This window comes from Canis lupus, chromosome 23 (assembly GCF_011100685.1).
Source record: "Canis lupus familiaris isolate Mischka breed German Shepherd chromosome 23, alternate assembly UU_Cfam_GSD_1.0, whole genome shotgun sequence".
In the NCBI taxonomy this organism is placed as follows: Eukaryota; Metazoa; Chordata; class Mammalia; order Carnivora; family Canidae; genus Canis; species Canis lupus.
The window spans coordinates 35,053,776-35,081,063 of NC_049244.1; the positions used below are offsets into that span (position 1 = coordinate 35,053,776).

The following is a 27,288-nucleotide window of genomic DNA, read 5'->3' on the forward strand; positions in this document are numbered from 1 at the left end:
GCTGGAAGTGTTCTATCTAATCTATTTGCACTGTTTTCAAGTTCATAATTATCAACTTGAACTCTAAACTTGTTTAATCCATAATGTCAATTTATTATATAGATAACACTGCCCTATGCAGCTCAGTATCCTCTGAGATGACACCATATCACACGAGGGTACAATAACAGATGTCCACTTATTTTTTAAAATCCAAGAGGTAGCAAAAAACAAAAACAAGCTATATGTTTTATACTGTTTAATAAGGCAGGAAAGAATATACTATTTTTTGTTTTTATCGTTCTTGAGAATTAGCCAAACCAAAAAAGTATTGATGCTGAAAAGAGTTAAGTTCCAATTCTGGAGCTTTCCTACATGTAGCGGATTCAAGCGTACTGACATTTCATCTCGTGGCCTTGTCCCTGGTCACATGCTCCAGAATTGCAGCCCAGCCTCTCAATCCATGTCCTCAGGGAAGTGACATGCCTCAGTGGGGCCCGCCGCTCCTTGCCCCAGGGCCTGTGGGACAAGAGATGTTTTGCAGGAATTCTGAAACATAGCCCTGTGCCTGTCCTCTGTCCCACTCACCATCCACAAAGAAGCAGGAAAAGGGGATCTCACTACATCACAGACTATGGAGTGAGGGGCCGGGGTGGAAAGGACAGCAGAGAAAGGTCCTACTGTATGTGTGTTCAGGACCAGGAATTAAAAATTAGGAGAATGAGGGGCACCTGGCTGGCTTGATTGATGGAGCATGCGACTTGATCTTGGGGTTGTGAGTTCGAGCCCTGTGTTGGGTGTGGAGATTACTTAAAAATAAAACCTTTTTTAAAAAATCAGGAGAGTAATTTGTTGAGGACTCAATATGTGCCAGGCCCCAGGCTAAGAACTTTAATATCCTTTGTCAGCTTCCATCTTCACAGCAGCCCTTGTGAGGAAGATCACTATTGTGGAGATATTATTATGGAGCTAATAATGGGTCTGTCATTATCTCCATTTCACAGATATGGGGCCCAGAAAGGTAAGTAACTTTCCGAGGCTATTCAGCTGGTGAATAGTGAAGCCAGGATTCAAACCCAGAATGGTCTTGTCTGCAGTGCCCTTGACCAGTGACCCTTAGCAGAGAAAGTGATGGTAAGTTGGAAGCACACTGTGCTCCTGACAAAACTGAGGAGGCATGACACATCAAACAAATGAGGGGAACATAGCGCCCCAGCAAGGCTGCTGCAGAATCATGCTCTCAAGAGGCTGGCATTTATTCCTGGGATGTGTCTGGGCTCAGACCCCCCGCCCCCCAGGAATTGTCCCCTTTGCTCATTATCACCTGGGGCCCAAAAGCCAGGCTTGTGATCTCCCAACACTCTCTGCAATAGCTCCAATGAGTATTTCCCAGCCAGGCCACTATCCTCCCTCCCCAGACTTGGCCCTCAGTTATACTACTTTTCCAATCCTCCCCTAAAAGGATGAAGATGTGCCATGACCCTGGACACAATGAAATGCATGATGGGCTGTCTCTGAGGGTGGGTCCGTAGAGGAAAGCTGGCCCTAGTGGTGCCACTGTCACCAGAGTGAGATTTCCTCCCAGCAGGTGATCAGCTTTAAAGAACCACAGCTTGCATTTGCATGTGTCAACCTGGGTCTCTGTGATCCATATAAAGCTACACTTCCCATGATCTCTCTACTCTATATCCCACCCCACCCGGCTTGTCCCTCAGCTGGCAGGAGGCAGCCACAAAAATTCAATGAGGGCCAGCAGGGTCCAGCTCCCGTCCCATCTTCTGTTGCCCTCAGACCACCTACTCTTACTTGGCTGGATTCAGATCTTGAGACTGTGAACATATGAAACATTTACATAAATATGTTGGCTAAAACCCAAACATTTGTGCACGAGTATGTTATTACCATTTCAGATCTGTGTGGAGCGTTCTCCCAGGAATTCCACCCTCACATGCTTTGCTTTTTCCAGGATCCTCACCCCCTGGCCCCTTCCTCCTCACCTCAGGCTCAAACTGCAGATAGCCAATTCAGTTGCAGGAACATCATGGGCCAGTCCTAGTTCTACATGTGGAGTAGGGTAAGTCACGTGCACTCTGAACCCCTTGGATTTCTTTCTCACCCAGATTTGGAGATAGAGATGACCTGGCAAACTTTTCCCAAAATGTGGGGGCTGAGGGATAGAAGAGTCACAGCAGGCTCCGGGGCCTTTTGTATAAAACTCCAGGGCCAGCAACCCCACTAAGGGCCTAGTGTGGGGTGTGTGGAAGCACAGAGGAAGTGAGGTAGTGACATCTAGCGTCTAGCTGACTTTGAAGCAAGATTCTAGAAAGCTAGTTACATTTTCCCAGTGGTTTCCACAAGAAAACGCAAAGTAACTTTGCAATGGAAATATGACTCCAAAGTAAGAATGCAGGAAATAAAAAAATATATATTAAAAAGCAAGATCATTACTCTGGGAAAGCACAGAACAGATCGGATTGCTACCAAAGTTATGTAATGGCCCCTCTTTTTCAAATAAGACCTTCCTTACTAGATTGAAGACTTAGTTACCACATAGTTATTATCAGCGCCCCCCCACCCAAAAAAAACCCTGCAGATTTAATAAAGGCCAAAACTGCCTTGATGACTTACCCAGAGAAGCTTCTGGAACTTCGTCTGAAAACTTAAAAGTGGGAAAGAGCAATGCCAGTTCTCTGCTGGCGTCATCTCTGTCCTGGCTTCCGTGGACTGCGTTAAAGGGCATTTCTGTGCCGAACTGAGCGCGGAGACTGGGAACATTGGCAAAATGCACAACAAACAATTGTTTCATTTGAAAAGAAACGTTTTGCTCTCTGGCAACCTCTGGCAACATGGTCACCAGCAACCAGCTAGCACGGGCGTTTCTGTGAAACGGCTTTCTCTCCATCGGAAATGCCGAGAACAACAACAGGATAGTAGCTGACATCTATTCCATCATGATGGTATTCTGGGCAGGTTGCCGGGTACTTCACATACACGATTCTCCATTTAAACATGTTTGAGTCATGGTGTAAGCTTGGGAGCTGCCATTTTGTTGATGTCACTACCAGGGACTAGCACCCTGCCAAGAGCTCGATATAGGTGTGCATACTTAATTCTTCAATAACCCTATAAGATAATACTAATACTGCTAGGGCTTCCTTTGTGTCAAGCACTGTTCCAAGTGCTTCACATACATGTATCCTCACACATATATATACACACATACATACATATGCTCATTTAATCATCACATCAATGTCTGAAGCATTGTAGTACCTATTCTTCAAATGAAGAAATTGAAGCCCAGAGGGATTCATGGATGGCCCATGGAAGTGCTCTTAACATTCTGTGGCCTCCCATGATAGATGTCATAACCCCATTTTACAGATGAGAGAATTGAGGCTCAGAGAAAGGACTTGCCAGAGTATGTGGTAGCCTAGGATCTGAACCCTGGGCTGTCTTAGTAGTCCTCACATATGAATGTTCTGGCCCCCTAAACTGCAAGGTACAACTGCAGTTACTTAGTCCCCAGCTCATTTCTTTTCTATTGGCTGGGGCGCTCTCAGCTTCAAAGGCAAGACACAATGGATTTGGCATTGGCGATGCCAGGCTAAATACAGGACCAAGGCAGCCTAGTCCAGAGTGTAGAACTGGGTGCTCAGACTCTAGGTGGTGTCAGGACACCCTGAGTGGGAAGAGGGTGGAGAGGGTTGAGTCTACAATGCAGATCTCTAGGCCCTGCCCAGAGTCTCTGACTTGGCAGGCTTTAGTGGGGCCCGGCAATCTGTATTTCCTGGATGAATATTGCATGAGTTTCTGGGACCACACTGCAGAACCCTCTAGCTGTAGGACTGGATCAGAGGGTGAAGATATCAGGGTCTCCTCAAATAGATAACAAAGAGGCCAGGGTCTGTCCCAATATACATAAAGGGGGGATTCAGGGCTGAATATAGAGCAGGGCTCTCGGCTTCCTTGGATGCAAGTTTTATGATAAATGAAAAGACCACAGCTGGTGACATCACCTGTCAGGCTGCTCCCTCCTTGCCACATCAGGGTCACAGGGCCCCATGAGCATTCTCCAGGCAGTGATCACGTCCTCAGTGCCCTCAGACCTGGTGAGGATCAGGAGGTGGCTCGGTCCACTGCACATGTGATGTACCAGCTTCTCAAATGCCTCCTAGTACAGGGAGAGGTAACTGACCCAGGGTAGGGGTCCTGGGGCCTACAGTGAATCAGTGGGCCTATCCCACCCACAGGAAGGGAGAGGGTCAGTGAGCAGCCTTGCCACCAGCCAGCATACCCATGAAGGGCCCAGGGAGGGGTGGTGGTGATGACCAGCCACACCCAGAGAACCCAGATAAAGGCTAAGGCAGGAAAATGAAACTTTGGGTTGAATGAGAGATTATAACAAGTTAAATAGGGATGTGTATGGAAATCATATGGATGCTGGATAACCATGGGGTGGGATTAGCTAAGACTTATTTTTTGCAATGCCTCACAACCTTTCCTGCTGCTTCAAGTAGCAATACTCTGGTTTTCCTTTGGGGAGCAACCCTTCCCATTTCACTTGGCCTAGTCTGGCTGACAACCAGATGCCTCTCCACCCCCTCCACCTCCACCAAACACACACACCTCACCTGAGAGGTGGGGCTACGACCAAGCTAGGTCAACTAGGCCTCCATCCCAAGGAGGAGAGTCAGAAGCAAGTGGAAAGTAGTTGAATCTGAGTTGTCCAACAGCAGTACCTAAAGCGACTGTCCATGGGATTCTGCTCCTAAGATTCCTACAACTGCCCTGGTTCTTCTTCTCCCCAACACCTTCTTGTTCAACTGCTTCAACTCTCTTCTTCAGTTCTAGGAATTATGGGGTATCCTTCCAATGAATCCCTTATGTCATTGCTTAACTTAGAATCAAAATCTCTTCCTTGCAGCCAAAGAACTTTTACCTGATACAGACTATAATCACCATTCTGAGAGCAAATTCATGGCCTTATTGCTGTTCATATTCTCGTTTTTCCTAGTAATCTATTTTCTCCCAAATTAACATCAATCTATAAACATAATGTTGGAGAAAGAGAAAGAAATGAGAGTGTGTTGGATGTGTGGAAGCAGATGAGCTGACCTCTCCAGCTCTGTGCTGATAGAAAAGTCGCATTTCTGCCTCTGTCATGGTTCTCTCTTCATTTGTTAAAATGTCAAAACCGGCTTCGTGGATCTGTAAAATATGCATATATTGTGAAAGGGTAAATCAAGCCCAAATTCACATTTAAATGTGCTGAACAGTAAAAGATAATGGGAAGGGTAACATTAAAAGCAGCCAAGACCCTCATCCTCATTATATCTGTCCCAAATGGATTGAAAATGTTTAATTTACTTCAGTGGAATTTTGGTTGAAGCTCCTCAGAAGCCTCCTTTTCCCACTAGCACACTGTTGTTCGATGCCCCGCCCCTGCTTTTCCACCGGAGGAGACGGGGGCAGTCTGTCAGGGAAGCGTCATCCCTCTTACCTTCATAATAATCTCATCCGTCTTTCCATGGGCCACTGCATCTGGCTTAATGATGGCCAAGGTGCAGGTCTTCCCTGATGAAGCTGCAATAAGCAGAGGGTGGTGCTGTCAGACGCTGGGCTCACGACACCCATCTCTGAGGCTCTCAGGGGGCCAACCACAGGTGCCATGCAGCCTCTGCACACAGCTCCTGGGGCTCCCCCCGCTGCGCACTTGGACTCTAGTGGAGGCACAGGTCAGGCTGCAGACCTCAACCTCAACCTGGCTACAAGGGACAGAGACATGCCAGGGACTTGAGCCTGGGAGAAAAGGGGTGGGGGTGGGCGTGGGCAGGGAGGAGATCAGAGACTACTGAGGAGCAGAACCCCAGCAACAAATAAAAGAGTTGGCTTGGAGTGGGGGAGAGCTGGAGCAGAGGCAACATGGGCCTGGCCTCTCTTGTGCCTTCTGGTCACCTCTCATGATTCTGAGCCTCTCACTGCTGTCCACTGTCTTCTCTCACTCTGCTGGCTCCTTCACTAAGGCTTCTTTTGAACTTTTCTGGCCTATGGGGAGTTATGATGGCCCCAGGCCCTGAGTCTGTCTGACTTTTCAGCACCAGAACATTCTAACAAACTGCAGCTACCATCTTCTCTATCTCCACAAATTCTCCTGAAAGAAGACCAGACTGGCCAGCTCATTGTTTGGAACCAACATAGCAGTCATAGCTCCCTGACCAGTGTCCTGATCAGTGTTCATAAGTCCAGTCAGCTGTGGCCATGAGAGAAGTGGCACATGATTATAGTCTCTGTTCAGGCCTGCAGAAGCTGTGGGGGCCTGGTGTTCAGTCCATAAGCCCCTCCCTACTATACTCCTGCTTGTATGAACTTGGCCTTGGTGAGCTACCTATATTCTCCACAGACTCTGTATCCCGCATAGCCTCTTTTCTGTTCTCAACCTTTGTATCAGTTGTGTGGTAAAGAAACATGATAAAATCTGCATTTGAGGACAGCTTCCTACTCTGGAAATCTCCAAAACATGTACTGCAAAAATGTGAATCATTTTAAGCAATAAATATATTCATTTTTCTGTATTATTTCTAACGTCCCATGAACACATAGTCTTTAAGGGACTCTTACAATGTATAAGGGACTCCTTATACATTGACCCATTAATGAGATCCCCTAGAGGTGCAGGGTAGGAGAGAAGAGGCCAGATCAGGGCCCAGAGAATTCCAGCTTGAAAAGGGAGCAAACAAGTAAAGGCCAATGAAGGGGAGGCTGCAGAGAGGCCAGAGAGGTAGAAGGAAAATGAGAAAGGTCATGATATCTCAGAAACGAAAAGAGATGAGGCTTTGGAGAAAGAAGACACCATCGACATCATCCAAGTCCTCAGAGGCTATAGGATATGACCAGACACCGTTTGTTGGCTTGGCACCATGATGGTCAGTGGTGCCCCCATGAGCACCAGGGAGGAGCAGACACAGAGGCCAGACTGAAGCAGGTCAGGCGGGAGCCGAAGGTGAGGGGTTGGCCCAAGGACTATGGACGCTCAGGAAGCTCAGGCATGGAGGGGAGGAAGGCTAAGGGCAAGAATAGGTTATTGTGTTATTTTCTAGGTGAAGAGACTTGATTTGAGAGGAGATAATGAAGGAGGGAAGAGGAGATCATCCAAAAAAGGAGCTAACAAATGTTTCCTGCAGAAGCCAAAACACTGATATTTTTTCACTCTTGAAAAAAAATATTTTTTTGCTCTCCTGAACTGCACCTCTTGCCTTGTTAGAATCCAACTCAAACAGTCCTCATTATCCACACATGAATAAATAGCTTTTTTGCTTCACACAATAATAAACATCATCCTCCTCTTTCCAACTGGCATCCTGAACTGAATGCTGGTGTTCCCTGGAGTCTCCCTGGTTACTGTCATGAGCCACCTTCCCAGCAATGGCCCTTTGAACTTCTGGCTTTCCCTACTGTCAGGTCAAGGTGTTCTTCCATTAGTAAAGGTTCAGGAAGAACTGAGATGCCCAGGAGTATAAAATCGGTGACTTGATATTTGGTGCAGGGCCGTGGGGTAGGAAGGTGTTCAGCAGCACAGCTGACTTTTGGGCCCTTCAGAAACAAGGCGCAAAAAAGAAATGAGCTCTTTAGCTCAAATGAAGACTAAGGAAGCACCAGCATCATTACTTGAAATTCCGCCTTCCTTTTTATTAAGTGGGGCTTTTCCCGATGTGGGGTAATTGCCTTGAAAGTCATATTTGTCATACTTGAGCATGATCAGAAAGCTGTGAAAGGTATCTACGATGCCAAGAAAGGGCAGAAGGGAGACTTGACACAAAATGTGTGAAGTCAAGTGATTGGAATCGAAATGTTCATCTTCCCACGGTTCAGATTGCCCAAAACACTGCTTACTCATATGCTTTGCCTTTTCTTCTTGCTTAGTGGTTCTCTACTCACCCATGTCTTCATCTTCACCATTGTCTTCATCATGGGAGAGGCATCCATCTTCATCAGACAGAGCCTCGTCTCTAATCTAGTACAAATTAGTCATGAACAAAAAGTAGTTAGCTAATTAAATTACCACAAAGACCTTCCAAAACTGACAGAAGCCAAGGAAAAAAAAAAAAAAAAAAGCATAGACCCAACATGCAGAGCCAAAAAGAAGGCAGTCAAGATCATCAGCCTTGGAAACTTTACAAGACCCTTTTTAGTAGCTGGATGACGGTGGGGGTGAGGGTGTTTGAAGACCAGGAAATCCATGCTGACTTTAAGGTTTAGGTGCTGTTCGATTTCCACAAGCATCAAGTAGACAAGGTGAAATAGGGAGTTGGCCAGAAGACAAAGGAAGAACTGACATACAAGGAGATACTAGCACCTGGCTCCCCACCCCCACCTCCCATACAGGGAAGTGGTGAAGACAGACAGCATCTCCCCCTGCAGGGGGCACAAGCATATGTGATCTTTGGGAAAAAAAATAGGATTGATTCTAATCCATTCTATAAACACAGGGCTTTGCTATTTGGAATTGAATATGAAAACTTAAACAACGAACACTGAACAACGTTAAGGCTCACTGGACGGAAGCTCAAAGCACCAGGAAATGCCTCTCTCTTTATCTGAGGTGGTGTCAGTTTCAATGGCAGCCAAGTTTTTGTGAAAAACTTATAGTCTGTGTTGTCATGGAAGTAATTTATAAAAATCACAAGCTATGTTGATCTTATTTCTCATACAGAACTTAATTTCTAAATTAAATGAACCCTCAGGGATCACAAAACTTTCAGGAATGGGAGGTGAGGGCAGGTCACCAGGAGAGAGCTCACCCTGAGGCTGACTTCTCCTACCAACTACTTGACTCCATAACTTTATTTTCATTTTTGAACTCATATTATCAGGATTCCAGAAACCCCTGTTAAGAATCGAAGTGGGGGCAGGGTGCCTGGGCGGCTCAGTGCCCTAAGCATCTGCCTTCAGCTCAGGTCATGATCCCAAGGGTCTGGGGATCGAGCCCCACGCCAGGTTCCCTGTTGAGCAGGGAGCCTGCTTCTCCCCTCCCTCTCCCTCGCCCTTCCCCCTGCTTGTGCTCTGTCACTCTTTCTCTAATAAATAAATAAAATCTTAAGAAAAAAGAAGTGGGGGATGAACGGGAAATGGATAAAAGAAGTTTTTTTTATATATTTATTTACTTATTCATGAGAGACACAGAGAGAGAGGCAGAGACACAGGCAGAGGGAGAAGCAGACTCCCTGGAGGGAGCCCGATGTGGGACTCGATCCCAGGACCCCGGAATCACACCCTGAGCCAAAGGCAGCCACTCAACACCGAGCCACTCAGGCATCCCTGGGTAAAAGAAGTTCAAGTGCTCTGGAGGAAGGGGGTGACTTCTTCAAAGAAGGCTTTAAAATGAACCTATGTCCTGGTAGGCACTGCCTCCCCCTGAGCCCTCAGGGACTCCCGAGTGGGCATTTAATGACACTTTCCACTGAGCACTCCGGGAAAAATTAGTGGGGTAGGGAGACACTGAGTTCGCCTCTTGCGGAAGTGCTTCTTACCACTTTCCGTTCGCAGCCTTCAGCCAGCACCTTCTTTTCAGCCTCTAGCTGCTCTCGGATGGTTTTCTGCAGCAGCGGGGCATTGGCTCCTCTAACCACTGCCACCAGCTCTCCACCCTAGAGCACGGAACACATGCCCCACTCAAACCACTTGAACTCATCTCCACAGATCTCCATCTTTCAGGAGACAGAGCTCTGCTTAGGAGTGTGCCCAAGGGCGAGGGCTCATCCACTTCTCTGCCTTCTACCCCATGCCTCGCCTTCCAAAACTTCCTTCAGGGAAACAGAGAGTTAGTTAAGGGAGGAGCCAGGCACGTGAGGTTGAGTGACCAAGCGTGGCCTATATGTGGCTCATCCATGCAACAAATATCTATGGGACGCTTACTCTGCCAAGCACCAAGACCTCAGCAAAGAGTATCAACAGTCAACGTGAAAAGCCATGGTTGTCTGCTTCTGTGAATGGGAAGTCAAGTGGGGAGAGACTTCTGTGGTTGTATCAAAGACACAATTACAATAGAATAAGATCATCACTTTAAGAGGATGCTTAGCATTCAAGGCAAGAATGGCTTCCCAGCTCCAGTGGGGTGGTCAGAGGAGACTTCACAGTGGAGGTGGTGTGTGTGGGGGTGACTGAGTCTCCTGCTTTAACCTTTTCCGCAGTCTCTGCGTATGACTCACAGAAGCTCATGGAGGGGCGCCTGGGTGGCTCAGTTGGTTAAGCGTCTGCCTTCAGCTCAGGTCATGATCCTAGAGTTCCAGGATCCAGCCCCACGTCGGGCTCCATGCTCAGCAGGGAGCCTGTCTCTCCCTCTGCCCCTTACCCAGCTCACGCTCTCTCACTCACTCACTCCCTCACTCTCAAATAAATAAATAAAATCTTTAAAAAATAAGAAGAAGAAGTTCATGGAGAGTGGGCCATCCCGCATTTCCACCCACCCAGCAGAGGGTGAGAGGTGGTGAGGGATCCTGCTGCCTCGGCACCTGTGATTCACGCCTCAATCACTAAAGGCTCAAGCGGGTGAACCCATGTGACAGCGATGGCATTTCTTCACCTCTGCTCCACCGTCACTTTGACTCCTTCCTACTTCTCCCTCCGTCCTCACCCACACTTCAGCATCTAACTTCGGTCGTCTGTCAAGAATCAACACTCAAATAATGTGTACCATCAGCTTCCAATTTGTAAGACTTGCAGTGCCAAGGGCAGGAGCTCGAAGGTTTCCAAACTGCACAACCCGGACCTGGCTGTCAGGAGACGTGGGCGGGTAGGCCTTGTTTGCCCCTGACCGTGTGAGGAGGGGGCTGCAGTCAGGGGTAGCATATCCATCAGTTGTCTTCAGAGCCTGGCAGGTGACCTAAGCTAGGAAGCCAGGTGTGAGGCGGTGGGCCCAGAGCGGCATGGGGCCAGAGCATGGATGTCACACCCAAAGACATCTAAGTGATCTTTCAAAACACTGAGCCGTTTGGCTTCCTCAATAGTCCCTTTCATTTCTGAATTCTGTAAACCTATCTTCACATCTTATGATTAAATGAAAGTGAATGCAGAGCTCGTCTACCCCATTAGAGTATGTGTGCTGAGAGCTTCCCTCTACGGAGCAGGGGATAGAAATCTCAAAACCTTGTGCTCAGATTGTGAAACGTCAGTCAGGAGTGTCCATGAGCCAGAAGGAGCATATGCATTTGAGTGACTCCTGTTCTTTCCCATGTACAGCCAGTCAGGAAGGCCGCCGAGCCCAGAGTGGCCATCAGGAGCCGTGTCACCCCGCCTTCCCCACCAGCGAGCAGTGCCACCATCCTAGGCAGGGACCCGCACGACCAGGACTTAAGTATGCCTAGCCTCATCCGAAACAACAAATGCAGTCGGGGAGAAAACAATCACGTGTTTGGAGCAGTCAACAGCCAGTCGCCCCTGGGTGACTCTCAGGGAGACGCCTCTGTCGGAACCCTGATGATCTGCAATCGTTCTGGTCCTGAAAATGTACTTACTGCATAAAACATAAAGGTCGGCTCACACTTCCCTCGGTATTTTTCAAGGACATCAAGATGATCTGCTTCTGCCTAAAGAAAACAAGCTGTTAGGAGAGCCCTGGGGTGCTGGGGACGCAGGGGCATGGCGCTGGGAGAACCACATGGGACAACACACACAGAGACACACACCCTCTACACACACACGTCCCCCCACATATACACATGGCACACGCATACATACCCCCCACATACCCTCTCTCCACACACCCCATGTGTATATACTCACACATACCCCCCACACACATATCCCTCTTATATACACACTACACACACCGCCCCATACACACTCATTGACACACACTCCTCCCAGCACTCACATCCACACTGTGACTGTCCTTGCCAGATGATGCCCTGGCTGGCTCTCATGCTTTTTCGTCTAATGTCTTCTCAGCAGAATACCTCTCCTGTCAACATATTGGTGAAAACTGTTGACAGTGTGCTTTTTTGAAGGATCAAATAGGACACGAGGGCTTCTCCCCAGCCAGCCACTGCTCCGGAGCCAGGGGCCTCCACTGTCTGACACCCTCCTGCTGCCACAACCACAGAAGTGGCAGGCCCTCGGACTTCGCCTTCCGTGTCTGGTAAACCCTGGACGGGGGCAGGCATTTGCGCCACACACTCTCTCCAGAAGTGTCAGAGCTGATTCCCGGTGAAGAAAGTGCCAAGTCCTTGAGAGGTCACTGCAGGTGTATTTCCTCCTGTGTTCCGCCTGTGGCCTCTAATCCGAGCAGCCCACTGAGTGTCCCTCACAGGCTTCTCTGGGATTTGTTCTCGTTTCCATGCACCCATCCAAGTAAATATTTGCTACAAGTTCCCCACGACAGAGCAGAGCATAAAAATCTTGAAGCGCTGTGCTCTGAGAGTAAGACTTCAAAGCCTCGGTGTTCATGAGCCACAAGGAGCACACGTGTTGAGTGACATGCACCCCTTCCCTGTGCACGGGGGCAAGAGATGCCTGAGCTCAGAGGGACTGTCGGGGTGGGCGTGGGGGTAGGAATCTCTATCTCCAGAGAGACTATAAAGCATCATGTCTGATGGCCCAAAATTTCACAACCAATGCCTCTTCAATGACCTGGAAAAGGCAGCCCATGCTTCCTGTTCCTGCTTTTTTTTTTTTTTTTTTTCCTGTTCCTGCTTTTAAGTGTTCAATTCTTTTTGCAACGTTGTGTGACACTCTGCAGAGAAAGAGGGTCTTACCAATGCAAAATGCAGAAGGTCCAGGCCAACCTCGATCCTCATCTTCTGGAATAGGCTCACCATGGGTTTGCAGGGGCCGCACCAGCCTTGATAGACGTCGACCACTATGTGAAAGCAAGAAGCAGGACGCTCAGCGGGCACTAACACTCACCACATCAGGCAAAATTCACACCTGCCAACTCGAACACCCCTCTGGCGGACAGCTGCTTGCGGCGTTATTTATGGGTCAAGGGATTTATCACCCCGTTGGAGTAGGAGCCAGCAGGGAGACACAGCTGCCCCTCATTCTTACAAACTCAGTGGTCAGAATTCTGAACATAATGAAGTAAGTGTGATAGAAAAGTTTTCTTTTGGGATCCCAGGGCGCGATCCTGCAGACCCGGGATCGAATCCCACGTCGGGCTCCCGGTGCATGGAGCCTGCTTCTCCCTCTGCCTGTGTCTCTGCCTCTCTCTCTCTCTGTGACTATCATAAATAAATAAAAATTTAAAAAAAAAAAAGAAAAGTTTTCTTTTTTTTTAAAGATTGTATTTATTTATTCATGAGAGATACACAGAGAGAGGCAGAGACATAGGCAGAGGGAGAAGCAGGCTCCCTGCAGGGAGCTTGATGCGGGACTCGATCCCAGGACCCTGGGATTACACCTGAGCCCAAGGCAGACGCTCAACTGTTGAGCCACCCAGGCATCCCAGCAAAAGAATTTTCTTAACACAGATGCTTTACCTGAAGTAAATTTTTAGGCTACATTCATGGCCAGGCTGGTACAGATGGCCCTCAATACATATTTGAATTGTACTAGACCCATCTGTTCTAAAAGAAAGAGGTCACCGTAGGTGGCCTGTCAGCATAAAATCAACTCTCGGCTGCTTTGATAATAGACACAGTTTTGACATTTTCCCCTGATGGATTAAAAGCCACTTGCCTTGGGTAAAGGAGACTTTTATTTACTCTATAAAATCAACATTGTTCTGACAAGTGTACCTGATACAGACCTTGGTGGAAACTTGGCTACTTTTTTCTTTGTGGGTCCCCATCTATGGAGTGTGCCAGGACTGAGTCTAAGGGAACCCTCTCGTCTGATTGCATGAGGCCACAGGGCCTGGGAGGAAACTAAGCAAGCTAAGCCAACACTCATGTACCAGATACATATAGGATGTGCCCAGCCCAACACAGCTAGCGCGAGATTGTGGGAAGTTCAAAGAGGTGAAGTAACTAACCCAAGATACAAGAAAAAAGAAGAAAGAAAGAAACGAAAGAAAGAAAGAAAGAAAGAGAGAGAGAAGAGAGAGAAGAGAAAGAAAGAAAGAAAGAAAGAAAGAAAGAAAGAAAGAAAGAAAGAAAGAAAGAAAGAAATTAAATTCTCAAGTTTTGAATCCAGGTTTGTCTGAGTGCATGCTCTTTCAACTATTCCAGGAAAGAAGCAAGATGCATGAATTCAGGAGCACTGGTTAGTCTCAGCCAAGCAGCATAGTTTTTGGAGAGAAAGTAGGAACCAAGTTGGGTATGGGAGGGATGAGGAAGCAAGGCACAGGGGGGCAGTGGGGGTGGGAGGGAAGGAAGGGAGGAAACCACAAGATTTTGAAAAGGAAGGGAAAGACAGGCAGTGAAAGTCACGTGGGTGTGGAAAGGACTCCACCTTGGAGCCTGGCAGAGGAAAAGAACTGGTGGTGACAAGGAAAGATCATCTGATGGAAGAAGAGTCAACTAGATTCTAGACATGCTGGGTTTCCAGTTCGAACAAGAGAATCTAAGGCCAGTGGTCTCAGAGGCAACCAGACACCAGCAGGGACAGGAGACAGATTTGAGCCTCCTGTGCAGCCACATGGAGGATAAAGCTCTGAGTTTCTCTGAGGACAACAACACTAGAGGAGGCTGGGGATTTCAGTACATCATAGTAATGGGGGAGGATGGCATTTGGGTCAAGCCAGGAAAAAGTCATTGAAGACTTAGAGGTCCTATGTTTGGGCCCACCAAGGAAAGCGGGTTCACGTCCCACTGGGGAAAAAACAGGGCCTAATTAGCTACCAACCTCTCCGCAGGATTTGCACCCATAGTTCAGCTTCCCATCTCCCCTTGTTGCCCCTGGCTCTCTGAGCAGTGGGGGGGACAAAGGCATACTTCACAAGGTTATGGGGGAGAGAACAGGGCTGGAGAGGAAGTGTATCAAGCGTTTGAAAGATGCAAGACAGAGAAGACATCTGGAAGGAAAGAAATGGCAGAGAAAATGAAAAGGTGTGTGTCCACATGCCTTTGCATGTATAAATATAAGTGTAAATACACACAAGTGCATGTGTGAATCTGGATAGACTTGCACGTTTGAAGGCAGATGAAAATGAGCCAGCAGAAGGCAAAACTTCCAAGATGGTGGTTGACTTTGGAAGCAAATTTCCACTGGTTCTAGAAAGAATGAAGAGCCTGTCTTCCCGGAGACTGCTCAATAAAGGGAGGATGAGCCCCTGCTGCCTCCAGCCAACACAATTCCCTGGCACTGCTTAGAGCAGGGCTGACAGTGTCCATACCCAGCAGATGTCAGCTGTGATCTCATAGGGTGCCTGGGACATGGCAAATTCTCAAAAAAATTGATGAGGTGGTAGTTTTCTTACTACTGTTAAAGAAATAGAAGTAATAGTTGTTTCACCCTAGAGACATGTTCTAGTTGCACGGACAAGACATGCAGACAAAATAGTTGAGACCTGGCACCATCAAAAAAGCTGTGTAATCCCTCAAGTAGTAGAATGTGGCAAGACTCACACCCACACTGCTGGATCAATACAACCAGCATTTATTTAGCACCCACTCTGCCCCAGGCCTGGGCAAGTCTGCTAGAGATAGAGACGAAAAAGACAATACCCCTGTGTTTAGAGGGAAAACCATGAGCGCTCCTCCAGACCGGGGCCACACCAAGCTGGTGTGGGTTAGGGGAGACGCATGAGGGAATAAAGACCCCCCTCCCCTCGCAAATGGCCAGGTGACTCCACGGGGAAGTGACCATGCAGAGATTCTGGGAAGATTGGGAAGATGTCATACAAGGAGACTGCTCCTCTGGAGCTGGGCCTGGGAATGAAGGAGATATCTCCAGCTTATGATGGGGTCATGATATTTCAGGGAGCAGGGACAACATGGATAAAAGTGAGCAAATGTGGAAACCTGTGGCATGTTCAGGAAACAGATTGGAGCTCAGGACATATCTCAGGGAATAGTGGGTGACAGGGCTAGAAAGACAAACTGAGTCATGAGAGACGAAAGGGGTAGGGGCCTTGAAAGCTGCAGTCACTGGGTGCAGGTGGTGCTGGGGAAAGAGGAGCAGATACAAGCTGGCTCGGCAGGTGTGTTTATAGGGAGAAGAACTGAGCGGATGCAGAGGGAGAAGGGGAGCCCAGAGACAATGCACAGTGAGTGAAGGAGAGAGAGAACAGTAGGGGCAGGTGTGGTAGGCAGCCTCTAAGATGCCGGGGACTCCTGCCTCCTGGGCTGTGTGCCTTTGTGTGACCCCTGGCCCTTGAATGCAGCCTGGACCTAGTGACTGGCTTCTAACAAATCGAGTAGGCCAAAGCGATCGGATGTCACTTTTGAGACTCAGTTACATCAAGACTTTGACTTGCATGTCTCTCCCTCCCCCTCTGCCGCTTCCTCTGGGGGAAGAAAGTTACTGTGTTGTAAGCAGCCTTGCGGAGATGCTGATAGCAAGGACTTGATGTCTCTGGCCAGTAGCCAGCAGGGCCCTGGGTCCTGCCAACGGCCACATGAATGAAGTTGGAAATGACCTAAGATCTGTCAGAGCCGCATGAGCAAGTTTAGAAGCAAACTGGACTTCAGTTGAGCTTTGACGTTCCCTGTCTTACTCCTTAACTGCAGCCTGGTGAGAGACCCCAAACCAGAGACACCCCAAACCAGAGGCTAAGCAACACCTGGATTCCAGACCCACAGAAACAGTGGGATGATAAATGTTCAGTTTTTTTAAACTACTACGATTTGGGGTAAATTGTTGCAATAGGTAACAGATAACATACAAGAGAAGAGGGACGAGGAGGCCCACAAGGGACAGGGGCTCTGCTGTATCCGAATGACCACGCAGTCTCCGGTTCCAGCCCCTTGGCACGCCTGGCTCTCCTTCCAGCCTCGGAGTTCCACAAGATCCCCATATCCCTTCCAACATATTCCCCTTTGTGCCTCAGGTAGTCAGAGGTTTTCACTCCTTCCCACTAAAACAACCCTTGGGTCCGACAGTCGGCTCCGTAACAAGGGAACCCTGTTACCTACCAGTACTGACTGCTTTCCTGAACTGAACTTACTACAGACGTGCACGTCAGATATATATACACACACACAAAGAAATTACCTGGTTCTTCATTTAATGAAATTCAAGATTATAGGAAAATGGTGCTCATTGCAGCTTTTCTCTTCATGGTTCAAGATGCCATTTAGCAATTTTGAAAAGGATGGATCTAAAAAATTATCTTAAATTACCAGTTAGTCCTTTGGAACTGAGCATTTCCTCCCAAAGCTCCTGGGTGCTGATGTTAACCTAACATCAAAGAACAAAGGGCAAGGATGGGGAAATGATGTAATGCATTTGCTCCAGATACCTACCTACCTCTTGCTACCCCTGTTCCCTCCTTCCCTCCCCCCTCCCTCCCTCCCTCCCTCCCTTGCTCCCTCTCTCCCTCTCTTCCCCCTCCTCCCTCTCTCCCTCCCTTCCTCCCTCTCTGAAATAGGTACAAATACAGCTCAAGCTGTCTTTTCTTCCCAGTCTGCCTTTCTCTTCCTGTCTCTTCTGCCTCCATCCCCAGGAATAACCACTAACCTAAGAAAATCTCAGTCATTTTTTAAAAATAATTTTATCTTGTTGCTTGTCCAAAAAACAATATATAAAGTTGTTTTGTATCCATAAAATGTACATAAATGATATCATACTATAGAGATCTTTTTGCAATTTTTGTTCTCACTCAAATCGAGTTTTGACATTTATCTAGATTCATATACAGAGAGGCATTCATTCATTTTTTTTCTTTTGGTCTTTTTACATATTCTGGAGATATAATTTATGTATAGTGAAAAACACAAAACTAAAGCATTACAGTTCGCCAAGTTCTGGCAAATGCATATACCCAGGTCATCACAGTCCTATCACAACACAGAACTTTCCCATCATCCCTGAAAGTTCCTCTGTCTTCTCCTAGTCACACCTGCTCCTCACCCCAGGTGAACACTGATCCACCTATTGTCACACAATAAATGTGTCTATTCTTAATCTGTCTATAAATGGAATAGCGCAGCATATATAACTTCTTTGAGAAGTGCCCATTAATCTTTCCATTTTCTTTATTGGATTGTTGGCCTTTTTATTATTAGATTGTAGAGTTTATATATATCACAAAGATGCTCTCCTATTTTCTTCCAGAATCTTTCTTTATAACTTAAGCTTTTACTTCTAAGTCTGTGAGCCATCTAAAATTAATTTTTGTCTATATTATGAAGGAGGGATTGAGGTTAGTATTATTTCCATGTAGAGGTACAGATGTTTCTGCAAAACTTCTTGAAAAGATTTTTTTCCTCATTAAATTGTTTGGGCACCTTTGTTGAAAACCAGTTGCGTAAATAAGCATGGGTTTATTTTGGACCCTATTCTGTTTCATTGACCTATCTACTATTCTTTCGCTGACACCACATTCTTTTGGTTACTGTAATTTTATATTAAGTCTTGGAGTCAGGCAGGATAGGCTTCCATATTTGTTCTTCTTTTTCAGAATTGTTTGGCTATTCGTGATCCTTTAAATCTCCATATGTAGTTTAAAACCAGCTTGCCAATTTCTACAAAAACTCCTGCAGAGATTTTAATTGGGATTGCATTGAATCTATGGATCAATTTGGAAAAAAATGGAATCTTCACAACATTGAGTCTTCCAGTCCATGAACACCATGTTTCTTATCACTTATTCAATCTTCCTTAATTTTTAAAGCAATGTTTTATGCTTTTTGGTGTATAAGTTTTCCACATCTTTTGTTACTTATATCCAAACATCTACACCAGAAATAATAGTTGAATTTATTGCTATTTCTTCACATTTTTCTCTTACCTCTGAAGTATTCTGGTTTCCATCATAAATGAAATTTAAGGAGAAATACATGTAATACATAGTACATTACTAATAGTGTACATTTTTGCATAGTGTTTTTATTTTGAAACAATTTCAAACTTATAGAATATTTGCAAGTACAATATAAAGAACTTCTTGAATTATTTGAAATCATTTAAATTATTAAATAACCTGAATTATTTTGAAGTTGTTTGAATTTAAATTACCAACCTGATATTCCATTATCTCTGAATATATTATCCTACATAACCATAATGCAACCATCAAAGTCAGGAAAAACACTAATGCATTATTACTAGGCCACCTTCAGATCCTGTTCAGCTTTTACCATCATCCCAATAATGTCCTGGATAGCAAAGGATCTTGCCAGAATCAGTACTGGATTAGTCTCTTTCAGTCTGGAATAGTTCTTCAGTCTTTCCTTGATTTTCATGAGCTTGGGGTCACTTTTGAAGACTATGGGAGGGTTATTTTGTGGAATGTCCCTCAGTTTGGGTATGTTTGATGTTTCCTGATTAGATTCAGGCTGTGCATCATTGGGTTGGTTGGAACTGGGTTGGCTGGAATATCAGAGAAGCAGAAGAGTGTTCTCTCATTGCAGCCTATCAGGTGACATGCAATTTTGATCTGCTCCTTATTGTTGATGTTCACTTTGATCACTTGATTAAGGTGGTCTGCATTATGAAATTATTCTCTTTCCTTTTGTAATTAGTAAGTTTTGGTGAAGCTAGCTTAAAACTATAAAAAATCAGGGGCTCCTGGGTGGCTCAGTGGTTGAGCATCTGCCTTCGGCTCAGGGTGTGATCCTGGGGTCCTAGAATCGAGTCCCACATTGGGCTCCCTCTATGGAGCCTGCTTCTCCCTCTGCCTGTGTCTCTGCCTTTCTCTTTCTGTGTCTCTCGTGAATAAATAAATAAAATCTTTTAAAAAAATCTATAAAAATCAAAAGACCATGGCAATTATCACTCACTCTTAATATGGATATCCTAAGGTCTTTATCCCTTTATTTTTTTTTAAGATTTTATTTATTTATTCATGAGAGACACAGAGAGAGAGAGAGAGAGAGAGAGAGGCAGAGGCACAGGCAGAGGGAGAAGCAGACTCCACTCAGGGAGCCTGACATGAGATTCGATCCCAAGTCTACAGGATCAGGCCCTGGGCTAAAGGTAGCGCTAAACCGCTGAGCACCCGGGCTGCCCTTTATTCCTTTAAAGGGGCTGGAAACATATAACATCTGCAAATCTTCTACTAAAGATTCATCTTTCTAAAGAAATCATATCTCCATACATTTTTTCCCTACGGAAAAAAAAAAAAGTCTTCTGGGTGCTTTGAGTGCTCTAAGAAATTTGGACTAAAGTCAGTTTGGGCTCACAACCATAGTCCTGAAGAAGGTGACGGAGGCTTCAGAAGAGTCCCTGCCCCCACCCTCTCTCATGAGTCGCTTCCAGTGGCTCAGCTGCAGCAACTCTGTGGTACCCCGCTGTCATAGAAGAAGCCACACCAGCAGCAGGACCAGGACTCTGAACATTTGAAGAACGGAGCAGGAGCAGAAGAGTATGGGAAGTGTCTTGATGTCACTAAGCCCTACATTTGGTAGGGAATGAGTGGACAACGTGTGGCACATTCTGGCCAGACTGTCTCTTGACATCCTGTGATTTCTGTCTCGGTCATAGAAGGAGCCCTAAATAGTCTTACTCAAAGACAGGACAGGGATCCTGGGCTGGAAAACCCTAGAGCACTTCTTTCAAGGAGCTGACCCGGTAGACTTGTGTAAGACAATGCTTACACAGATGTCTCCAAGTGCACCCACTCACTCTCCTCCTCAAGAAGTGGGAATACTTACTTGGAGTATCACATTGAATTCAGAGCTCTGGGGAATAACATTTTTTTTTGAAATCACCAAAAAATATTATACCCAAAGGGGATACAGGGCATAGATGGATGAAAAGATAATTGTATGGGACAAAAATCTTAGAGCCACCACAGAGAGCAATCAGTCCAGCCTTGAAATGCCTAAAGGGGTCTTGTCACAACAACTGCAGGCTATGTATCATCCTTCCTGTTTACAGAAAGGATATGGAGTCTTAGAGAGGCTGAGGAAATCATTCACAAAGCAGTAAATGGTAGGCCCAGGTGCTCAGAACTTATTTACAGACAGCATGTAGACATGTGAAAAGTTTCGTAACTCTGGATCACTAAAGCATCAGTGCTGGAAGGCCCCGAGGAACGGCTCACTCATTCTACAGATGGGCAAGCTATATAGCCAGGGAGGCTATGTGATTTATTTCAACTCTCAGAGTGACTAGAAGAGTCAGAACTATGTCAGATCTTCAGACTTTCAATGCAAAGCTCTTCCCACCCTCTCCTAGTACATGCTATCCTTACCGTGACATTGCTTTCTCCCTTTTTAAATCATTAGGCTTCAGAAATTCACATGGAAAGTGCTCATGCCCCAGAGGACAGAGTCATTTGTTCCAGGTACAGATGAGGTACTCTATACGATGAATGGGTGGCACATAAAACATCAAAACATAAACACTATAAGCCTAAAGGAGCTTACACCCAATTTTATGTTTGCTTATATTTAAGGGCACAAAAAAAAAGTTGTCACTAGGGAGTCGAGATAAGTTTGTTGGAGTTTTTTGCCCCCTCTCTAAGATGGAAGGGTACAATATTCAAGTTTGAGAACACGGTCACTGTACTGCTGGCAACTAATATCACTTTTATAGATTTCTTTCCACTCCTCAACCCCTACCCCCAACCAAGGGCTGGAAGCAAGCGCCCCGGAAGGCTTACCTGCAGGGCTATTTCCTTCTTCTTGCTGCCCATGGCTCTGCAAAAGAAGACAGAAGCTCTGTTACTTCGGGCTCTGGCTAGCAGCAGCCTGGGGACAACCGCTGCGAAGACCAGCAAACCCAGAGCCTCCTGCAGACAAAGCCTCCGTCCCTTTAAGGTAACTGTAAGTGACAGCAAAGCAATGCCCTGGTGCGAAATGAACACCCCCCCCCGGGGGGGGGGAGCGGAGCCTGCAGCCCTCAGGGTCGTGGCTCGCCAGCTAGTTTTCTGCAAAGCCCCTTCCCAGGATGGGGGGGCGGGGGCGGCGAGGCAGCCCTTCAGGCATCGGAGCGCTTGCCGAGGAATTCGGGAGGAAGAGGCCCCCGAACCCTGTTATCCCTACTGTTGCAATATAGTCCTGGGAAACTGAGCCACCGCGAAGGACCTCTCGACGGGTACGCGGTCCTCGAAGTGCAGAGTTCCCAGCTGGTCTGCTGCGACCCGGCCACAGTCGCGGGGGCAGCTCAGCGCGGCCCGAGTCGCCCGGGTAACAAGCCACGCCCACCGGGCCCCGCAGAAAGGCGGAGGGAGGCCGGCCCCCTCGGGATCCGAAGTGGCCCCAGGGACGCTCTCATTGGCTGATGCGGTGTCAGCGTCGGGGGGTTTGGCCTCACCCAGCAGAGACCCTGTGCGCTCAGGGGCTGCACAGTCGCGTCCCCGGAGGCCTGCATACCTGCTGCCCTGCAGAGCAGCTGTGCAGCCTCTCTATTGTTACTTACTGCCACGCAGGGGCGGCTCCAGGTTCGGAGGGATCTGAAGGGATTCCCTTCAACAAAGAATGCAAAATTACAAAGTCAAAATTATGCTTGAAAGTCAAGTGGAGCAAATAGAAAACGGTTACAAACGCGGTGTGAATAGTCTATACCAATTATGAGTCAACGGATTAAAAAAAAAAAAAAAGAAAGAAAAAGGCCCAACCATGTATTGTCTATAAGAAATTCACTTTATTTTTTAAGTTTTATTTATTTAAGTAATCTTTACCCTCAATGTGGGGCTCGAACTCACGGCCCCAAGGTTAAGAATTGCATGCTTTTCAGACTGAGCCAGCCAGGTGCCCAAAGAAATTCACCTTAAATTTAAAGACAGGGCAGCCCCGGTGGCTCAGCGGTTTAGCACCGCCTTCAGCCCGGGGTGTGATCCTGGAGACCCGGAATCAAGTCCCACATCGGGCTCCCTGCATGGAGCCTGCTTCTCCCTCTGCCTGTGTCTCTGTGTCTCTCTCTATGTCTCTCATGAATAAATAAATGACTCAGAGCGTGATCCAGCGGTCCAGGATCGAGTCCCACATCCAGCTCCTTGCAGGGAGCCTGCTTCTCCCTCTGCCTATGTCTGCCTCTCTCTCTCTCTCTGTTTCTCATGAATAAATAAATTAAAAAAATAAATATAAAGACACAGATAAGTTAAAAGTAAAGGAGTGGAGAAAGCTGTGCCTGTGCTAACACTAATCAAAAGAAAGCTGGAGTAACTATATTAACTTCAAGCAAAGCAGACATCAGAACAAGGAAATTTATCAGGAATAAAGAGAGAACAATACATAATGTAAGGGAGTCGGTTTCCCAGGAAGACATAACAATACTTAATGTGTATGCACCTAACAAGAGATCATCAAAATGCATGAAACAAAAAATGTATGGAACTGTAAGAAAAAAACAGATGAGCCCACAAGTATAATCCAGATGAACCTACAAGTATAACTGATAACTTCAACACCATTTTTAAATAATGACTAAATCCAGCAGGCAAATCCAGCAAGGATATAGTTGAACTGAGCATCAGTCAACCTGATCTGACATTTAGACAATACTTTATCCAACGACAGCAAAATACAGATTATTCTCAAGTTCACATGGAATATTCACGATGACAGACCACACTTCAAGTCATACAACATACCTTAACAAATTGAAGAGAACAGAAATTATAGAGTCTGTTCTTAGACCACAGTAGAATTAAACTAGAAATAAGTACCAGCTGATATAAGAAATCAAAAAGAGGGCAGCCCGGGTGGCTCAGCGGTTTAGCGCCACCTTCGGCCCAGGGCATGATCCTGGAGACCCGGGATCGAGTCCCATGTCAGGCTCCCTGCATGAAGCCTGCTTCTCTCTCTGCCTCTCTCTCTCTCTCTCTCTCTCTGTGTGTGTCTCTCATGAATAAATAAATAAAATCTTTAAAAAATAAGAATGTACTATATCATTTTAAAAAATTAAAAAGATTTAAATAAGTGAAGAGCTATTCCATGTTTGTGAATAGGAAAAATCAATCTTCTTAAGATGTCAACCACTCCCAACGTGATGTATACATTAAGCACAATTTTGGTCAAAATCCTAGTAAGCTATTTTGTGGATAACAATAAATTTATTCCGGAGTTTATATAAAAAGATGAAGAGACCCAGAATAGCCAACGTAATACTGGAGAAGAATAACAAAGTTGGAGAACTGACACAACTGAACTTCAAGACTTATTATAAGCAACACAGCATGATATTAGTGAAGGAATAGATTCATAGATCAGTGAAACAGAATAGAGCCCAGAAACAGACCCATACAAATGTGGTCAACTCATCTTTGACAAAGGCCCAAAGGAAAGTCAATGGAGAAAGGATAGTCTTTTCAAAAAATAGTGCTGGGACTGGACTACTGGCTCTGGACACAGACCTTATACCTTTTACAAAAATTAACTCAAAATGGATCATAGACATAAGTGTAAAATGCAAAACCGTAAAACTTCTAGAAGGAAATACAGTAAAAAAGCTAGGTGATCTCAAATTTGGCATTTTAGACATGACACCAAAAGCATGATCCATGAAAGAAAAAATATAAGTTGGACTTCATTAAAATTTACAACTTCATCAACTATACTCAAATTTGAAATTTTTTTAAAGATTTATTTATTTATGATAGACATAGAGAGAGAGAGAGGCAGAGACACAGGAGGAGGGAGAAGCAGGCTCCATGCAGGGAGCCCGACGTGGGACTTGATCCCGGGACTCCAGGATCGCGCCCCGGGCCAAAGGCAGACGCCAAACCGCTAAGCCACCCAGGGATCCCCAAATATGAATTATTTTTATTTTTATTTATTTTTATTTTTTTAATTTTTTTAAAGACCTTTTATTTTATTTACTCATGAGAGATACAGAGCGAGAGAGAGAGGCAGAGACACAGGCAGAGGGAGAAGCAGGCTCCACGCAGGGAGCCCGACGTGGGACTCGATCCACGGTCTCCAGGATCAGGCCGTGGGTTGCAGGTGGCGCTAAACCGCTGCGCCACCGAGGCTGCCCTGATTTTTTTTTAAATAGGTAAACAAAATTTTAAATGTGTGCTCTGCAAAAGACTTAGGATAATTAAATAGAAACGCCATAAGCTGGGAGAAGGTATTTGCAAAACATATTTGAAAGAAGACTGTTATCCAAAACACAAAATTCAACAATAAGAAAACAAACAACCCAATTAAAAAATAGGCAAAAGATCTGAACAGATACCTCACCAAAGAAGAATACAGATGAAAAGTAAATAAATGAAAAAAATCTCAACTTCATTTGTCTTTAGGGATTACAAATTAAAGCAGTGATGAGATCTTTCTACACACCCATTAAAATGGCTCAAACTCCCAAAATTGACAATATTGATTCACAAAAATTGGTGAAGAGCACCAGAGCAATAGACACCCTCATTTATCGCTGGTGGGAATGCAAAATGACATACAGCCACTTTGGAAAACAGTTTGGCAGTTTTTTACAAGCTAAATATAGTCTTACTATATGATCCAGCAATGATGCTCCTATATGTTTATTCGATTGATTGGAAAACTTAGGTGTACATAAAACCCTCTATGTAATATTTATAGCCGCTTTATTCACAAATTGGAAATAATGAAGATGTTCTAAATAGGTGAATGAATAAGCAAACTGAGCCACATCCATACAGCGGTGTCTGTAAGACACTGCATTGCAGATTGGGTCTACTAAACGCAACTGATGTTTGTTGCCACGGGGTGGTGGTTACTCAAGCTCTTGAATGGTTTGAAATTTCCCTTAGAACTTCATTTCCAAAATAACATTCAAATCAAGTATTAAATTCTGCCAGGACACTGAAAGATGCTTTGTGTTCTTTTTGAAAGAGTTCGATTTCTGGTTGTCTGTACTATAGAATGTAGTCACATCTTTGCCAAGTTAAACCACAGAACGAACTTGAGGCAACCACATGTCTTTACACCCTGACTTTATACCTGTTGTCCTGTGCAATTATTTATAGCAGCCCTTTTTGCTCTCAAAAGTGTACAGTTTGGGCAATATGGAGCCTCCTCAATTTTTCCCAAATGGATCACCCCCGCTTTTGACATCTTGATTTAATGAAAGTTCAATCTTTCACATATTTTATGATATCCATCAGTGACTGGATTGTGTTGCCCAAAAGTCCTCCCCTAGGGAAGGTGCTTTGTTTGTTTTTCTTTGTTTAATGCAAAAACTTCTAACATCAGGGGTTGCTGCTGTGTTATGGTGTCTGAAAGACTGAAAAAACAAACAAAAATAATTCTTTCCCTTGCAAGTTATGTTTATTGCCACAAGATGATGGTTTACTCAAGGGAAACCCTTCTGTGATCCAAATTGGATGCCAGGAGCATTTTCTTTATTTAAACACTTAGAATTGTGTCGTGACTGTGTGAAACAAGAATGAACTTACGTACTTTAAGAGCAAATCACAAAACCAAATAGCTTCCAGTTTTTTATGTTAGCTGATAAGAATGTATACATATTGACACCTCTCTGCTTCCAGATCTTACGGTTTCTTTTTCCATAAATACTAGCATGTCCCTACTGTGACTGGCTCTGAGGAAGGCACCTAGGAGTAGTCGAACCAGGAGCATTAGAATCTCACAGACGTGGTTTGGGTCCTTGGACCTACCAGCCACCAGCTGTGTGAGCTCAGGTACACTACTTCATCTTCCTCAGACTCAGTTTCCCAGTCTTTAAAATGGGGAGTATAGCAACTACGTTTCAGGAATGTTGTGGACAGAGACAATGTCTTCCAAATTTTCTTGATAATCAGGCCATTTTTGCTGCCATGTTGAGGTGTCATCCTCTCTTCACAGCTTAGGCTGGGAGGCAGCTTCCTGGCACGGTTCACAGTGGCCACCCCCAGCACTGGCAGCCAGATGGAGCCATTTGATTAGTTTTCCTCAATCAGGGTGGCATTGATAAGCATTGCCACTGAACCCCCCCCCCCCCCACACACACACACACACTCTGCCCTCATCTGAGAACTCAGCGTTACCAGGATGGCTTTAATGACCAGAGATGTTTTTAATTTGATGAAAGTTGTCAGTTTTTATTCCTTTTTTTTTTTTTTTAAGAGTATTTATTTGAGAGAGAGAGAGAGATAGCAAGAGAGTGCATAAGCCGGAGGTAGGGGCAAAGGAGAGGGAGAAGCAGACTCCCCACTGAGCAGGGAACCCAATATGGGGTTTCATCCTAGGACCCCAAGATCATGATCCGAGCCAAAGGCAGACACTTAACCTACTGAGCCACAAATGCTCAGTTTTTATTCTCTGTTTACTGCTTTTTTTTTTTTTTTTTGCCCTGCTTAAGAAATCTTTTTCTAAGGATTTCCTACCCCCAGGTCATGAA

At 45.6% G+C, this 27,288-nt stretch overlaps 1 protein-coding gene across 4 annotated transcripts; it reads right to left on the bottom strand.

Annotated features, from left to right (window-relative positions):
• Positions 1-114: 114 nt before the first annotated feature.
• On the bottom strand, positions 115-22,153 carry NME9 (NME/NM23 family member 9). 4 transcript variants are annotated; one of them, XM_038571003.1, is made up of 12 exons: positions 22,008-22,153; positions 21,626-21,662; positions 17,199-17,256; positions 12,732-12,835; positions 11,493-11,564; positions 9,510-9,626; positions 7,918-7,993; positions 5,483-5,565; positions 5,098-5,190; positions 3,999-4,153; positions 2,608-2,744; positions 116-498 (listed from the first exon to the last, which is right to left on the bottom strand). In XM_038571003.1, the coding sequence occupies exons 2-12, from the start codon at positions 21,656-21,658 to the stop codon at positions 467-469; spliced, it is 960 nt and encodes a 319-aa protein (XP_038426931.1). In that variant the 5' UTR covers positions 21,659-21,662; positions 22,008-22,153; the 3' UTR covers positions 116-466. The 4 variants fall into 4 exon arrangements, with proteins under 4 accessions (XP_038426933.1, XP_038426931.1, XP_038426932.1 ...); XM_038571004.1 differs by having other exon boundaries at positions 22,050-22,147; XM_038571005.1 differs by lacking the exon at positions 9,510-9,626 and having other exon boundaries at positions 115-498.
• Positions 22,154-27,288: the final 5,135 nt, after the last annotated feature.